An 18,262-nucleotide genomic window follows, 5' to 3' on the forward strand; every position below is an offset into this window, starting at 1 on the left:
GTTTGAGAAGTTCTTTACAGATCTTGGAAATCAGCACTTTGTCTGTAGTGTCATTTGCAAATATCTTCTCCCATTCTGTGGGTTGCTTCTTTGTTTTGTTGACTGTTTCCTTATTATGATGATAACAGCCAGTATGTACCAAGCCTTTGTTATATGCCAGCCAGCCACTGTTAAACACCTAGCAATGGTTATCACATTTTATCCACATAATATAATGAGGTGCTATTCAGGAGTCCCCAAGACCACCCTCAGATTTAGTGATTTGCTAGAATTTACAGAGAGGTCAGCAAAGCTGTTATAGTCAAGATTGCATTTTATTACAGTGAAGGGATGCACATTAAAATCCACAAAGAGTCACATAGGGCAGAGTCCACAAGAAATCAGGCACAAGTTTCCAGTTGTCTTCTCCCAGTAGAGCCGTGTGGACACTGCTTGCTTCTCCCAGCAATGATACATGACAACACAGAGAGTATTGCTAGCTAAGAGAACTTACTTGAGCCCTGGTCAGGGTTCTTATTGGGGTCGGTCACATTGGTATGGCTGGCTGGCTGCCTGCGTGGCTGACCTTAGTCACTCAGTCTCTCCAGACCCTCCAAAGGTCAAACTGATGTCACATGACCCAAGGCCCCAGCCATAAATCACATTGTTAGTTTAGACTATCTGGAGTGGCCCAAAGCCCCTACCATTGTTGTATAGGCCCCATACATTGTTAGTATAGACTGTCTGGTCCCAGACCCCCAGTTAAACAAAGACACATTTATCAGGCAGCATATTCCAGAGGCTTAACAGTTACCTCCAAGGAGTAGATCAAAGACCAGACCTTCAGTGTACACAGTATAGACTTGCTGACATAGTTCTTTACTGGACATGGGGCATGTACTGTTATTTTCTTTTATAGATGAAGAAACTGAGATTAAGAGTCAGTACCTTGTTGATGGTCGCACAGCAGAGTTCCTTGACTTTATAGCAAGGGTCAGCAGAGTTTTCTTTAAAGGGTTAAATGGTAAATACCTGTGTGACTTTGTGGGCCATATAGTTGCTGTTGCAACTGTTCAACTCTGCCATCGTAGCGTGAATGAAGCCATAGACAATATATAAACAAATAGTGGTTGCTATGTTCAAGTAAATCTTTATTTACAAAAACAGGCAGCCTGCAGGCTGTAGCTTGCCAACCCTTGCTCTGAAGTATTAAAAAAAAACCCAACAACAGTTTGTACTCTATTCTACTTAAAGCTGAGGAAAAGACTTAATCCATTCACTCCTGCAAGGATAGATTTTAGGAGATGTTTGCCAGAATTCACTGAATTTTTAGCACTGTAAATATTTTAAAGATGCAGAGTATTTTTGGCATAACTTCTAAAAATAATCTATAAAATCGTTTAGTTGCTTCCTAGTATAGTAAGATTTCTTGGTTTTGTTTAGGAGAAGGGGATGATACATTTATTCTTCTAATACCATGGTAAGCCTCAAAGTACCAACTCTTTAGAAAATTCATGACCAGACAATAATATTTGTCTTTAAGATGTCTGGCCCCCAAATTTGGGAATTAAACTTTATCCATCTCTCTCACCTTACATTTTAGGAGTTTGAGGGGATAAATAGGTTAACTTTAGGATATGTGTGACCTACCACTTTTCTGCATTTATGTACAGTTTTCTGTGAATTTTTAGAAATGCTTCCTTATTGATCTTTTATATATATGTTAATTTATGTAATAATTATGTAATATATATATGTTCTGTTTTTCCAGAGACCTTGTTTTTATTTTGTCTTGTATATCAGTTATACCCAGAATCCATATGTAACAATTGTTAGGTTTACCATGGTTGTAGTAATTGCTTAATGAATCTAGTTTTGAACTCTAGATAGTGAAAGTGCAAGTATACTTTTTAAAAAAGTTTTTATTTTGAAATAATTGTAGATTCACAGGAAATTGCAGAAGTAGTATAGAGAGGACCTAGGTACCCTTCAGCTAGTTTTCCCCAGTGATTACATCTTTAAGTACAATATCAGAAGCAGGAATCAGATATTAAATGTGAGTATATGTACTTCTCTGTATTTTATTAAGTGGGCGGATTTTTGTAGCCACCACTCCAATCAAGATAAAGAATTATTCCATCACTACAAAGATCTCCCTTATCTTATTCCTTGGTTACACCTTTCTCCCTACCTCTGACATTCCTAACCTTAGCAAACATTAATCTGTTTTCCATCTCTGTGATTTTGGTATTTTGAAATAGATGTAGATTTGCTGAATGTTGGCTAGAAGATTATTAATTTTGTTACTATTTTAAAAGAACCAGCTTTGGTTTTATTGATTGATTTTTTTCTCTATTGCTCTGTTTTCTATTTCACTGACTTCTGCTGATCATTATTTTCTCCTTTTTTCTGCTTATTTGGATTTAATTTTCCCTTCTTTTTGTAGTTTCTTAAGGTTGCAGCTAAGGTCATTGATTTAAAACATTTTCTGAGACAATTTAGTGCTATAAATTTATCCATGAATACTGCCTTAGCAGCATCCCACATTCTTTTAACTTTGAAATGGTTATATATTCACATGCAGTGGTAAGAAAGAGAGAGATCTCATGTACCCTTTACCCAGTTTCCCCCAATGGTAACATTGCAAAACTGTAGTACAACATCACAACCAGGATATTGACGTTAATACAGTCAGAGATACAGAACATTTCCATCACGGCAAGGATCCCTCTTGTTGCCCTTATAGCCATGCCTACTTTCTTCCTGGCTACCCCTAACTGCTCCTTAACCCTTGACAACCACTAATCTGTTCTACATTTCTATAATTTTGTCATTTCAAGAATGTTGCATAAATGGAATCATTCAGAATGTAACGTCTTCAGATTTTTTTTTTACCCAGCGTAATCCTCTGGATATTCATCAAGCTTGTTGCATATATCAATAGTTCATTCATTTTTATTGCTTAGCAATACTCCATGGGATGGGTTACCACAGTTTATTTGAAAGCTCTTCACTCATTGAAGGACATCTGCATTGTTTACAGTTTTTGGCTATTACAAATAAAGCTGCTATAAACATTTGTGTACTGGTTTTTGGTAAACCTAATTTTTAACTTATCTGGGATAAATGCCCATGTCTGCAGTTGCTGGCTGTATGGTAATTGCATGCTAAGGTTTTAACTTAGGTGAACTCAGCCTCCAGATTACTGTTTTGCAGTAATCTTTGTTCAGTTCTTTTAGCCTTAGCTGGGCTGTTTGGAGTCTACCTTACAAAAACATAGTTCAGTGGTCAGCAAGAAATTTGGGTGGAGTTTATGAGCAGATTTCAGGGTTTCCTCTCTTAGGCTCTCTCCTTTCCTGGATTCCCAGCCTTACTTCCCAGTTTCTGACTTTGTCTTAAACTTAGGCTTCTGGTTCGTTGTTTCAGTAAGGCAAATTTTTGGCCTTCTCAAGTAGTTCCAACTAGGACCTGCCTTCAAGAATAAAGCTATGAAAGCAGAAGAGTTAGCCAGTGCGATTCCTTCTTTCCAAGTGTAGACTTCCCTCCAGATTCTGCCAGCTTTTCACATATTTCTAGTGTTTTCAGGCAGAGATTTTTTTATATTTTATCTAGGGTTTATAGTTTTTACCTGCAGGAGGATTATAGCCCAATAAGACATACTCTGCTATTTCTCAAAGTGGACCTATTGTATATTCTTTTTAATTTTATACAAATGGTAGCATTTTATACAAATGGTAACATACCATTTTTTATCTTGCTTTTTAAACTTAATAAATAATGGAGTGTTTCTTTTCAATGTTATGTAATTATGCCTTGTTTTTATAATTGTATAATTATCCACTACATGAATATGCTCTATTCAACAAGTTCCACTGTTGGTGGACACTTGGTTTGTTCCCATTTTTTTGCTATTTAAATATTGCTGCATTATGTATCTTTGAACATAAGGCATTTTGTATATGTGCAAGCATTTTTGGATTCTTAGAAGTAGAATTGTCAGATTGGCCTACATAAAGATGGCTGTGATTTATACTTTCAACAACATTGGGTAAGAATGCCAGTTTTCTCCCTACACACTAACCAACTCAGTATTAAAATTTTTGTCCCATCTGTCTATTTTTACAAATGACTTTTAGTTTTAATTTGCTTTTCTCTTATGAGACTAAGCATCTTTTAGTATGTTGGAAGGCCATTTATGTTTTTTTATGAACATTCTTTTTACGTTTTTTGCCCATTTTTCTTCTGAGATTTTGATCTTTTTTTTACTTGTAGGAACTTTTCATATATTAAACATATTCTTACCTCATTGTCAGGGAAATACAAATCAAAACTACAATGAGATATCACCTCACACCTATCAGAATGACTAAAATTAACAACACAAGACCAACACATGTTGGCAAGGATGCAGAGAAAAGGGAACCCTCTTACACTGTTGGTGGGAATGCAGGCTGGTGCAGTCACTCTGGAAAACAGTGTGGAGGTTCCTCAAAAAGTTAAAGATAGAACTGCCCTTGATTTAGCAATTGCAGTACTAGGTATTTACCCAAAGGATACAAAAATACTGGTTCGAAGGGCTGTGTCCACCCCAATGTTTATAGCAACATTATCAACAATAGCCAAATTATGAAAAGAGCCCAAATGTCCATCAACTAATGAATGGATAAAAAAGATGTGATATGCCATAAAAATTAATGAATTCTTGCTGTTTGCAATGACATGAATGGAGCCAGAGAACATTATGCTAAGTGAAGTAAGTCAGAGAAAGACAAATACCATATAATTTCATTCATATATAGGATTTAAGAAAGAAAACAGATGAACATGGGGGAAAAAAGAGAGGCAAACCATAAAACAGACTCTTAACTATAGAGAACAAACAGGGTTGATGGAGGGGAGATGGGCAGAGGTATGGGTTAAATGGTGATGGGTATTAAGGAAGGCACTTGTGATGAGCTCTGGGTACTTATGTAAGTGATGAATCACAAAATTCTACACCTGAAATTAATATTACACTGAATGTTAACTAACTGGAATTTAAATGAAAACTTGAAAGTACAAAAGCACACAAAGATATATTCTTTGTCATATATTCCCACACTTTTTCTTATTTTTTTGTCTGTGTTCTGACTTGATTTAGGAGTTTTATTTTACCTTGAAGGGGGGTTGTTTTTATGTTTTTTAAAATTTTTTTATTATGTTATGTCACCATACAGTACATCATTAGTTTTTGATGTGTTCCATGATTCATTGTTTGTGTATAACACATCGTGCTCCATGCAGTACGTGCCCTCCTTAATACCCATCATCGGGCTAACCCATCGCCCCACCCCCTCCCCTCTAAAACCCTCAGTTTCTTGGAGTTCATAGTCTTTCATGGTTTGTCTCCCGTTCTGATTCCCCTCCCTTCATTTTTCCCTTCCTTCTCCTAATGTCTTCCATGCTATTCCTTATGTTCCACAAATAAGTGAAACCATATGATAATTGTCTTTCTCTGTTTCACTTATTTCACTTAGCATAATCTCCTCCAGTTCCATCCATGTTGATACAAATGTTGGGTATTCATCCTTTCTGATGGCTGAGTAACATTCCATTGTATATATGGACCACATCTTCTTTATCCATTCATTTGTTGAAGGGCATCTCGGCTCCTTCCACAGTTTGGTCATTGTGACATTGCTGCTATGAACATTGGGGTGCACATGGCCCTTCTTTTCACTACATCTGTATCTTTGGGGTGAATACCCAGGAGTGCAATTGCTGGGTCATAGGGTAGCTCTATTTTTGATTTTTTGAGGCACCTCCACACTGTTTTCCACAGTGGCTGTGCCAACTTGCATTCCCACCAACAGTGTATAAGAGGGTTCCCCTTTCTCCACAACCTCTCCAACATTTGTATTTCTTGCCTTGTCAATTTTTGCCATTCTGACTGGTGTAAGGTGGTATCTCAATGTGGTTTTGATTTGGATTTCCCCGATGGCTAATGATGTTGAATATTTTTTCATGTGTCTGTTAGCCATTTGTATGTCTTCTTTGGAGAAGTGTCTGTTCATGTCTTCTGCCCATTTTTTGACTTATTTGTTTTTTGGGTGTTGAGTTTGAGAAGTTCTTTATAGATCTTGGATATCAGCCCTTTATCCATAATGTCATTTGCAAATATCTTCTCCCATTCTGTGGGTTGCCTCTTAGTTTTGTTGACTATTTGCTTTGCAGAAGCTTTATATCTTGATGAAGTCCCAAAAGTTCATTTTTGCTTTTGTTTCCCTTGCCTTTGGAACGTGTTTTGAAAGAAGTTGCTGTGGCCGATGTCAAAGAGGTTACTGCCTATGTTCTCCTCTAGGATTTTGATGGATTCCTCTCTCACATTGAGGTTTTTCATCCATTTAGAGTTTATCTTTGTGTATGGTGTAAGAGAATGGTCCAGTTTCATTCTTCTATATAGCTGTCCAATTTTCCCAGCACCATTTATTGAAGAGACTGTCTTTTTTCTATTGCATATTTTTTCCCGCTTTGTTGAAGATTAGTTGACCATAGAGTGGAGGGTCCATATCTGGGCTCTCTATTCTATTCCATTGATCTATGTGTCTGTTTTGTGCCAGTACCATGCTGTCTTGGTGATCACAGCTTTGTAACATAGCTTGAAATCAGGCATCATGATGCCCCCAGATTTTGTTTTTCTTTTTCAACATTTCCTTGGTGATCCAGGGTCTTTTCTGGTTCCATAAAAATTTTAAGATTGTTTGTTCCAGCACTTTGAAAATGCCATTGGTATTTTGATTGGGATGGCATTGAAAGTATAGATTGCTCCAGGCAGCATAGACATTTTAACAATGTTTATTCTTCTGATCCGTGAGCATGGAATGTTTTTCCATCTTTTTGTGTCTTTCTCAATTTCCTTCATAAATGTTCTGTAGTTTCTAAAGTATAGATCCTTTACCTCCTTTGTTAAGTTTATTCCAAGGTATCTTAAGGTTTTTGGTGCTATTATAAATGGAATCGATTCCCTAATTTCTCTTTCTACAGTTACATTGTTAGTGTATAGGAAGGCAACTTATTTCTGTGCATTGATTTTGTATCCTGCCACATTACTGAATTGCTGTATGAGTTCTAGTAATTTGGCTTTGGAGTCTTTTGGGTTTTCCACATAAAGTATGTCGTCTGTGAAGAGAGAGAGTTTGACTTCTTCTTTGCCAATTTGAATACCTTTTATTTCTTTTTGTTGTCTGATTGCTGTTGCTAGGACTTCTAGTACTATGTTGAACAATAGTGGCAAGAGTGGGCATCCTTGTTATGTTCCTGATCTTAAGGGAAAGGCTCTCAGCTTTTCCCCATTGAGAATGATAATTCGCTGTGGGCTTTTCATAGACAGTTTTTATGAAATTAAGGAATGTTTCCTCTGTCCCTACACTCTGAAGAGTTTTAATCAGGAAAGGATGTTGTATTTTGTCAAATGCTTTTTCTGCATCGAGAGGACCATGTGGTTCTTTCTCTTATTTATGTGTTCTGTTACATTGATTGATTTGTGAATGTTGAACCACCCTTTCATCCCAGGGATAAATCCCACCTCGTTGTGATGTATAATCCTTTTAATGTATTGTTGGATCCTATTCGCTAGGGTCTTGTTAAGAATTTTGGCATCCATATTCATCAGGGATATTGGTCTGAAATTCTCCTTTTTGATGGGGTCTTTGCCTGGTTTTGGGATGAAGGTAATGCTGGCCTCACAGAATGAGTTTGGAAGTTTTCCTTCTGTTTCTATTTTTTGAAACAGCATCAGGAGAATAGGTATTATTTCTTCTTTGAATGTTTTGTAGAATTCTGCAGGGAATCCATCAGGCTCTGGACTCTTGTTTTTTGGGAAGTTTTTGATCACTGCTTCAGTCTCATTACTGGTTATTGGTCTATTCAGGTTGTCAATTTCTTCCTGTTTCAGTCTTGGTAGTTTATAGGTTTCCAGGAATGTATCCATTTCTTCCAGGTTGCTTAATTTATTGGCATATAATTGTTGATAACAATTTCTGATAATTGTTTCTCATTCCTTGGTGTTCGTTGTGATCTCTTCCCTTTCATTCATAATTTTATTAATTTGGGTCCTTTCTCTTTTCTTTTGGATAATTCTGGCCAGTGGTTTATTGATCTTATTAATTCTTTCAAAGAACCAGCTTCTAGTTTATTTGATCTGCTTTACTGTACTTCTGGTTACAAATTCATTGATCTCTGCTCTAAACTTAATTATTTCTCTTCTGATGCATGGCTTAGGCTTTATTTGTTGTTCTTTCTCCAGTTCTTTAAATGGGAAAGTTAATTTGGGTGTTTGGGATTTTTCTGTTTTTTGAGTGAGGCTTTGATGGCTATGTATTTCCCCCTTAGGACTGCCTTTGCAGTATCCCATAGGTTTTGGACCAATGTGTTTTCATTCTCATTGGTTTCCATGAATTGTTTAAGTTCTTCTTTGATTTCCTGCTTGACCCAAACATTCTTAAGCAGGATGGCCTTTAGCTTCCAAGTGTTTGAATTTCTTCCAATTTTTTTCTTGTGTTTGAGTTCCAGTTTCAAGGCATTATGCTCTGAGAATATGCAGGGAATAATCTCAGTCTTTTGGTATCGGTTGAGACCTGATTTGTGACCCAGTATGTGATCTTTTCTGGAGAAAGTTCCATGTGTGTTCAAGAAGAATGAGTATTCTGTTGTTTTGGGGTGGAATGTTCTGTATATATCTATGAGGTCCATCTGGTCCAGTGTGTCATTCAAAGCTCTTGTGTCTTTGTTGATTTTCTGCTTAGATGACCTGTCTATTGCCAAGAGTGGAGCGTTGAAGTCTCCTGCTACTCGCGTATTATTATCAATATATCTCTTTATTTTGGTTAACAGTTGGCATATGTAGTTTGCTGCTCCTATGTTGGGGGCATAGATATTTACAATTGTTAGATCCTCTTGTTGGATAGACTCTTTTAGCATGATATAGTGTCCTTCTGTATCTCTAACTACAGTCTTTTTTTTTTTTTTTTTTTTAAAGATTTTATTTATTTGACAGAGAGACACAGTGAGAGAGGGAACACAAGCAGAGGGAGTGGGAGAGGGAGAAGCAGGCTTCCCGCTGAGCAGGGAGCCCGATGCGGGGCTCGATCCCAGGCCCCTGGGATCATGACCTGAGCCGAAGGCAGACGCTTAATGACTGAGCCACCCAGGCGCCCCTCTAACTACAGTTTTAGCTTATTTTTCTGATATGAGAATTGCTACCCTAGCTTTCTTTTGAGGTCTGTTGGCATGAAAAATGGTTTTTCATCCCTTCACTTTCAGTCTGGATGTATCTTTAGGTTCAAAACAAGTCTCTTGTAGACAGTATATGGATGGGTCCTGTCTTTTTATCCAGTCTGCAACCCTGTGCCATTTCATGGGAGCTTTTAGGCCATTCACGTTAAGAGTGATTATTGAAAGAAGTGATTTTATTGTCATCATGTTGCCTGTGAAGTCCTTGTTTCTATAGATTGTCTCTGTAAATTTCTGATCTATATCACTCTTAGGGTCTTTCTCCTTTTATAGAACCCCCCCCTTAATATTTCTTGCAGGGCCATCTTGGTGGTCACATATTCTTTTAATTTCTGTTGGTCTTGGAAGCTCCTTGTCTCTCCATCCACTCTGAATGACAGCCTTGCTGGATCAAGTGTTCTTGGCTGCACGTTCTTCTCATTTAGTACCCTGAATATGTCTTGCCAGCCCTTTCTGGCTTGCCAGGTCTCTGTGGACAGGTCTGACGTTATTCTGATGTTCCTCCCTCTGTATGTAAGAAATCTCTTCCTCCTCGCCGTTTTCAAGATTGTTTCCTTGGATCTAAGATTTGCAGATTGTACTATTATATGTCGTGGCGTCAGTCTATTTTCATTGATCTTGGGAGGGGTCTTCTCTGTCTCTTGGACACAAATGCTTTTTTCCTTCCCCAGATTAAGGAAGTTCTCAGCTACGATTTGCTCAAATATATCTTCTAGACCTCTCTCTCTCTCTCCATCCACTCAGGGATCCCAATAATTCTGATATTGGAATGTTTCATTGAGTCACTCATCTCTCTCAGTTTGATTCCTTGGGTTTTAATTTGTTTTTCCCATGCTGCCTCGATTTCCTTCTTTTCTATCATTTTGTCCTCCATCTCACTAATTCGTTCTTCTGCCTTGTTTACCCTGGCAGTCAGAGTATCCAGTTTGGACTGCATTTCATTCATAGCATTTTTAAGTTCAGCCTGATTAGATCTCATTTTCATTGTTCTTAATATTTTTCTCAAGCCTAGATATCGCCTTGGTAACTGTTACTCTGAAGTCAATTTCTAACATCTTGGTTATATCCATATCCATTAGTTCTGTGGCAGAGGCCACAATCTCTGAGTCTTTCCTTTGTTGTGGGTTCCTCCTCTTAGTCATTCTGTTGAGGGGTGGTTGGGGGAATGTATAGAGTCCAAATTATTGACCACAACCCAAGCAAGATGCACCTGTTTTATAGGGACCTTAGGGTTGTCGGCCTCTTGTTCTTCCAGGCTATCTTCTAGGGGAAGGGCCTGCCATGCTGTTACTCAGGCAACCCTGTTTGGGCAGAGTTGCCCTGCCCCGTGTGGGGGGGGATGGGCTCAGTGAAAACCAGTTTTTGGAGGCTTTTGTTCTCTGGTGGCTTTCCCTGGTGGCTTTCAGTGTCTCTTCCAAGAGTCAGATCAGAAGTGACTGTATCCAAACCTCTGTCTCAGAACAGAGAGATTGCAGTCTGCTCTTCAGTTAGCTCTCCAGGCCACACCATCTCCATTTCTGTCTGTGCTGCTAAAAACCGCAGTGTCCTGGGTTGTGCGCCCCATAGCAGCACTCTCAGCCCTAGCTTCCAGGTGTAGGCACGTCTCTGCCCTTTGTGCTTCTAAAACCGCCAGCCACCCCCAGTTTTGCACCCGCGCCCCCCCAGCTCCAGGCTTCAGTTTGGGGGGGCTTCCCTAAATTCCTTACCAGTGTGTGAGTCTGTTCCCGGTCCCCAGCGCGGGAGGCTTTTGTGCTCCAGGGGTGCAGGATCCTGGAGGCTCCCTCCCCCTTCTGTTTATCTTCTGATATCTGCCCGCAGAGTCACAGCTCCCCACTTCATACCTAGAGACCAACCACCAGAGATATTCTGTTCGTAGAGATCCAGATACATCTTCTTACATCTCAGGCTGATTTCGTGGGTGTTCAGAATGGTCTGGTAGATATCCAGCTCAGTTCAGGGGACTGGTTGAAATAGGATCCCCTACTCCTCCACCATCTTTTCTCCTCCAAGGAGCTTTATATTTTTAGTCAAATATGTTAGTTTTCTGTTAGGATATTTGAGTTATGAGTCATATTTAAAGAAGCCCTTCCCCATTTCAGGATTTAAAATTTTCTCCTGGTGTTTTTTAATGTTTTTTTTATCATGTGTGAATTTTTATCTGTCTGAATCTAAAATTTATCTTGGGAGAAAGAATGTAGAAACAGTGTACCCTTTAAAAATTTTTTTGATAGATGGCTTTTGCGTACTTTGTATGCTCCTTGTATAAAAATATCTAAAATATTTATATTCAGACCTGTTGATATCATAATTAATGGTTTCTGCTTTTGGTGTCATGCTTAGGCTTTCTCCACCCTCCAAATTATACAAATACCCACCTTTATTTTATTTTTGCTACTTTTGATATTTATTTTTTATATTTAAATCTTTAATGAACCTAAAAAGTATTTTGGTGTTTTTTTTTTTTAATTTTATTTTCTAAAAAGTATTTTGACATATGGTGAGTTGGTACCAAACTTACTTTCTATCCTTTTAACTAGCCTGTTTTTCTACTGCCATTTATTGAATCATTTCCTCACAAATTTCAAATGCTATCTTTAATATTTTCAAATTTTTATGTATGGAACTATTCCTTCACTTTTGTTTCATTGATTGCTCAGGTCCTTGTACTAATACCATACTGCCAATTATTTGAAAAATAAAAATAGCAAGCAAAATAAAAATAAAACAAGGAAGGCTTTCTTTAAAAGACATGAAGGCATATTATAAATTTAAAGTATTTTTTGGCTGTTCTCCTAAGAGCACTTTAAACTCAAATGATAAAGTCGTTTTTAAAATGTATAAATTAATTTGGGGAGAATTAACATCTTTACTTTTAATAGTCTCATTCAGGAACATGGTATATTTTTGTATTTGTGTATGTTTTATGTTTCTCAGTTGATTTTTATAATTTTCTTTGTAAGGGTTAATAGTATATGCAGTGTGTATCATTATTGTAATATGTGATTATGTACTTTATTTTTTTTTAAGATTTTATTTATTTATCTGACAGAGAGAGAGCACAAGCAGGGGGAGCTGCAGGCAGAGGGAGGAGCAAACTCCCCATGGAGCAGGGAGCCCGATGTGGGAATCGATCCCAGGACCCCAAGATCATGACCTGAGCTGAAGGCAGACGTTTAACCGACTGAGCCACCTAGGCACCTGTGATTATATACTTTAAAAAAGAATAGTTGTTGGGGTGCCTGGGTGGTTCAGTCGGTTAAGCATCCGACTCTTGATTTCAGCTCAGGTCATGATCTCAGGGGGTTGTGAGATTGAGCCCAGAGTTGAGCTCCATGCCTGCTTAAAATTCTCTCTCTCCTTCTCCATCTGCCCATCCCTCCATGCCTGCTTTTGTTGTATCTCTGTGAGAAGATGGGTGTTAGCTGAATCTACTGTAATAATTTTACAATATATGTAAATCCAACTATCATGCTGAATGCCTTAAACTTATACAGTAATATATATCAATTCTCAATGAGACTGGAAAAATTTTTAATAATGAAAAAATTTAATTTTTCAAAATAAAAAAGACTAGAAAGATATAAAGTAAGATGTTGAATGGTTATCTCTCCTCAAATGATAGTTGATTTGGGGTTTTATTTTCTTGGTACCTGCCTGTTTTTTCAAAAGTTTAATATTTAAGCATGTATAACTTCCTTATATTTAGAAAGTCACAATTCCAGAACACTAATGTGAAATGTTTTAAGTATAGTGATATATGAAATACATATAAATACTTATAATGAGAAAAATAAATTTATGTTCATAAATGCCATATGAAAATAAAAATCACTTAAAGCTTTTTATCTGAATGAAAACAAATATAACTTTCATTGTTCATAATAATTTTAAATGTTGGCTTGTATAACTAAAGGTGATGTCAAAAGCTGAGAAAATTTATGATTTCTACTAGTTTTTCTCTTAAGAGTGGAATTTTTAAGTCAATATTCAGTATTTCAAATAATATAGTTGTCAGTTGGCCATAAGCTAGTGGTTTAATTAACGTCCAATACATTCTAAATAATCTGGTAAGCCTCATAGCTTAATATGGAATACAGAAATATTCACTTTTAACCATAATCTCTTCACAGTGTAGATTTTCAGAAAAGGTGACTATTAAAGAAGAAAAAGAAAATATTTTTGAAGTTTGTAAAAGGTCTGTACCATTTTTAATTATGTAATTTTAAAATAGTCATATAATTTGTGTTTTGAGTGTGTTTTTCATTCTCTGCTCTATGGACTTGGGCTACTATGCCTTAAGCCATACATGGATATTATTAATTGGTGTATCAGATATACCCAGATGTCAGGGATACTTTCAGGTACCTTAAAGCTGTGATAAAGATTTTTGAGCCATTAAAATATTTTTCTGAGGAAGAAGTAAGGAATAGTGATAAAAGAAAAAAGAATGTGTACATGACTTTTATGAAGGTAAAATGACAGAAATCTGATGAATATTGCAGTTTGCAGGTATCTGATGTGGTTGTGGTAATTAGTACTACGAGTTACAGTATACTCACTATAACATATGCAAATAACAAACTTAGAGTTGGGGGACACATTGGCGATCACCTGATCCATTCTGCACCCCCATTTTGCTGTTGAGGCAAGGTATACTCAGATCAGGTGACAAATGTGTTCAAGTCCTTTTATATTAAGGCAGTAGTTTTCAAAGTGTGATTCTTGTAGCAGCAGCATCAAGTGGGAACATGTCAGAAATACAAATTATTTGGTCCTGTCCCTGACCTGCTGAATCAAAAACTCTGGAGATGGGGCCCATCAGTCTGTGTTTCAGCAAGGCCACCATCTGATCCTAATACTTGCTCAACTTTGAGAACCATTGTATGAAGGAAGAGCCTAGGTGAGAATTAGATTGGCACAGAAACCCAGTTTGATCCATGACCATTTGAAATTTTAAAAGGGAAAAAATGACAAAAGTTAACTTCTTTTTCTATTGAAAGCATTTTGCTTACAAACCAAATAGTGTCATTGCAGCCTGAAGAGTTTTATCATCAGTTTGGCTCTACCATAATGACCAGGAGTGTGACATTGGACAAGTCACTACATTACCCCAAACTTCAGTCATCCAATCAAAAACAAAAGAATTTTACTAGATAATCTCTTCCATCTGTAAAATTCCATAATTCTTATTTGTTTGTTCTACATTATTGCTCTTGTTTTGTTTTGAGAAAGGTTATGTTGATTGCACATATTAATGATGTCCCAAGTTGGAAAGAGAAGTGAATATCTTTATTTTCTGTGTAATTTTTTTAAAGATTTTATTTATTTGAGAGAGAGAAAGAGTGAGTGCATGCATGCGCATGAGTAGGGGGAGGGGCAGAAGAAGAAGCAGACTCCCCGCTGAGCAGGGAAGCCTGATGCAGGCCTTGATCCCAGGGTGGGATCAAGACCTGAGCCAAAGGCAGACACTTCACTGTTTAACCGACTGGACACCCAGGTGCCCCCTGTGTAATTTTTAAGCTCTGTCAATGCTACTAAGTTTGAACTGTTACAAGTGTGGGACCCTCTTCTTTCTTACTAGTTTTATTCTCCTCTGGCCCAGGAAACCCCAGCTGAAAAAGTTTATTAGAATTGTTTTTTAAGGTAAAATATTACAATATCTGAGTGATTTTTCTCCTAAAAACTAAATTCATTTATATCAGTCAGCTTTGAGATACTTCCCATTCTACCCCTTATTTTTTTTTTCTAGGTAAGTGAAATTCCAGAAAACTCTTAAGTTTTTCTAAAATTGGTTATATAGGAACTCACATATTAAAATATAGTCGAAGCTGTTTAAATCTGAGCAACCAAGAACAGTACATTTTTTATATCTTCTTCCCAAAGGAAGTTCTTAAGTACATGTATAAATTTATTAAATGTACTTGTCCTGAAGAATAATTTATAATTCATTCATTTTACTGTACTATTAATAGAATAACTGGGTGATCTTTTCTGGATTAGAATGGTAGCTCAGTTCCTCCTCAGAATTTTTGTCTGGCATGATCAAAAATATTCTGCTCTAGTTTTAACCCAACCACCTTACTCCTACCCCTACACCGGCCATTTAACAAGCATTGGTTTTCTATTTAAGAAGGCAAGAACACTTATTGAAAATACTGAAGAATCATAGTATGGTAATAGTACACAACATGGTCTATAGCGTATACATAGTGTGTTAGGTTGTGTTTCCACTTACTTGATTCTCATCACTTTAATGTTCTTAGAATAAATTTAAATTCTGCTTTTGGCTTTTCTGCTCACACAGTGAAGGTTCTAAAAATGCGGAGATTATGGTTGGTGAGAGTCAGTTGGCAGTACTGGCCCCAAAACCTCTGTGCTTATCAGTGCCACCTTTGAATCTAAGTGGTCATCAAGAAGACATATTACTGAAGCCCTGGATGAATGGTACTGTTTTCTTAATAAAATTCTGTTGGCTTTTGAAAATACAGAAACTGTATAGGAGATTTTTTTCGCCAAAAACAAAAAAGGTTAGAAAAATCAAGACAAGCCTAGAATGTGTTAAAATTGGAAAGTTTGTATACCTTTACTTAGAACTTTTGATGGAACAATTTCTTAAATATCTGTATTTATGTGATAGTGGTAGTATAGATAAATTATAGGTTATACCTAAAATATTCATACTTTAGTCGAATATCTTAGAATTTTATAACATATTTTAGAATTTGTGTCAGTTTTTTTGATAATCCATAATGCTTTGAACAAAATAAGCTAGACTGAAGAATGAATTTAGAAACAATAAAATTTCTTTGTGTAGCCCACACCTAATTCTTCTGTACTTTCCTATTACTGACTTTGTGCTGCCCGGTGTTGTGTACTACAGCAGCATGCCCAGATGATCGTGTGTTTTATCTTCAAAAGCCTTAACAGTTTTTATAATGAAAATTACAGCAAAGCTATGCAGCAGAAACTTAAGCTTGTTCCAAATTCATCTGAATGCTGCCAAGTGAAAAATGAAATTATTTAAAATATTTTTATTTTTTTATCTTTAGAGAAAAACATTTCTAAATGTCCTAATTCTCATTTTAAAATTTAGACCAACATTAAGGGATAGAATGCCTGGTGTATTAGTAGCTCAGGCAGCCATAACAAAATACCACAGACTGGGTGGCCTAAACGACAGAAATTTATTTCACACGGTTATGGAGGCTAGAAGTCTAAGATCAGGGTTCTGGCAGGATTCAGTTTCTGGCTCTCTTCCTGGCTTACAGATGGCTCCGTTCTTGCTAAGTCCTCACATGGCCTTTCCTTGATGCATGTGCATGGAAAGAGAGAGCAACTCTCTGATGTCTCTTCTTATAAAGACACTAATTCCATCAAATCAGTGTCTCACCCTTATGACCCCATTTAACCTTAATTAGTTCTGTAAAAGGACCTATTTTCAAGATTTTATTTATTTATTTATTTATTTGACAGAGAGAGTGAGAGAGCGTGCACACACAAGCAGACAGAGCAGCAGGGAGAGGGAGAAGCAGGCTCCCCGCTGAGCAGGGAACCTGATGCAGGGCTAAATCCCAGGACCGTGGTATCATGACCTGAGCCAAAGGCAGATGCTCAACTGACTGAGCCACCCAGGCACCCCGAAAAGGCCATATCTTCAAATAAAGTCACATTGGGGGTTAGGGCTTAAACATAGAATTTGTTGGGGGTACATAGTTCATTGCATAATACCTTTCCGAAGTGGTCGCCAAATTACAATTTTAATTGTGTATCAGATATGTCTGTTTAATATAGAGACTGTCATTTGAATACAGTGTTCAGTGCTGCTGTATAAGCCTTTTAAGAAAGTATCTTCATCTTAAAATGAGTTTGAAATTTTACATTTAGGCCTAGAAATACCTAAGGAGCAACTAAGATGTAAATCATTTTTTATTTCACAGGCACACACTGTAGCATCATAGTCTGAACTGAGTATGAGTAGTCCGAAGTGAAACTTTAAAGCAGATAGTAGTGGTAATCTGTTTCATTGTTATGAAGGGAAGCAGCTGTAACATGTTGGTGTGTGATGTCACTCTTAATCATTTCTAGATTTCAGATTTCCAGGAAAACATTCTCTCCTAAAGCTTCAGAATCCTGAAACTTGTGAAATATTTAAGAGGGAAAAAAATGTAGGGGTAAGTCTTCCATATAAAACAAATAATCCTATAAAGCACATATTTTGGTTGTATTTCCCTATCATTTTTTAAGCACTTCTGGCCACTTACAGATTTTGAATGACAGTTGATGGTAAGAAGGAGAAAAGGAGTAGTGATTCAGAAGATATTCACAAATAATATAAGAGGTTGAAAGCAGAAGGCTGGGTAGGTAGGGTGGAGAGGGGATATCCAAAACAGAAAATATAGGATGAAAAGTTCCCTGTGATATAAGAGAAAGCTAGTGATAGCAGTTTATAGGAAAAGTTTGTTGTAAATACTTTGATTCTGTCATTTCTCTTTCTGTTAATCAGAAAAGCTATGGAAAGTTTGGGTTCTAAATAAATGCATCTGAAATATGATGCATGTTATAATAGAATAACTTTTTATAAAAGCAGAGGGGGCCGGTGTATGAGAAAGTGGAGGGAATGTATAAACTTTTACACTTGATCTTAGCCAAAAGGCCAAGAAGCGATGGAATGTATAAACTTTTAAAAACATGTAAAGTAAAGCAGTAGTAACTTTGGAATATTTTACACTGAAGGAAATTGCAAAAATTTAGACAAATCATTTTAAATTGTTTTTTTTTCATTATTTTTGAAAATACAAATTGGTTGGAGTTTTTTTTTTTATCAAGTCAACAAACTATTTGTCTTGATACTGTTTTGGGTATATAATATTTCTGGTTCCTTCAAATACTTTCTCACTTGATTATGGTGTTTTACAATTAACATAGAAAGAGAATTTATCTAATTTTCTAGGTGTTCCAGAAGCCCCTAGGGTTGATGCTACCCCATAGATATTGCAAATTTCATTTTAATACA

At 36.7% G+C, this 18,262-nt stretch overlaps 1 protein-coding gene across 1 annotated transcript in view; it reads left to right on the forward strand.

Moving 5' to 3' along the window:
• Positions 1-18,262, forward strand: part of TOPAZ1 (testis and ovary specific PAZ domain containing 1) — a 116,824-nt gene that overhangs the window by 23,758 nt on the left and 74,804 nt on the right. The window contains 4 exon segments of the mRNA XM_032409240.1: positions 13,380-13,444; positions 15,554-15,693; positions 17,335-17,420; positions 18,200-18,260. Coding sequence (XP_032265131.1) covers positions 13,380-13,444; positions 15,554-15,693; positions 17,335-17,420; positions 18,200-18,260 — 352 coding nt within the window.

This window comes from Phoca vitulina, unplaced genomic scaffold (assembly GCF_004348235.1).
Source record: "Phoca vitulina isolate PV1807 unplaced genomic scaffold, GSC_HSeal_1.0 scaffold10, whole genome shotgun sequence".
Classification (NCBI taxonomy): Eukaryota; Metazoa; Chordata; class Mammalia; order Carnivora; family Phocidae; genus Phoca; species Phoca vitulina.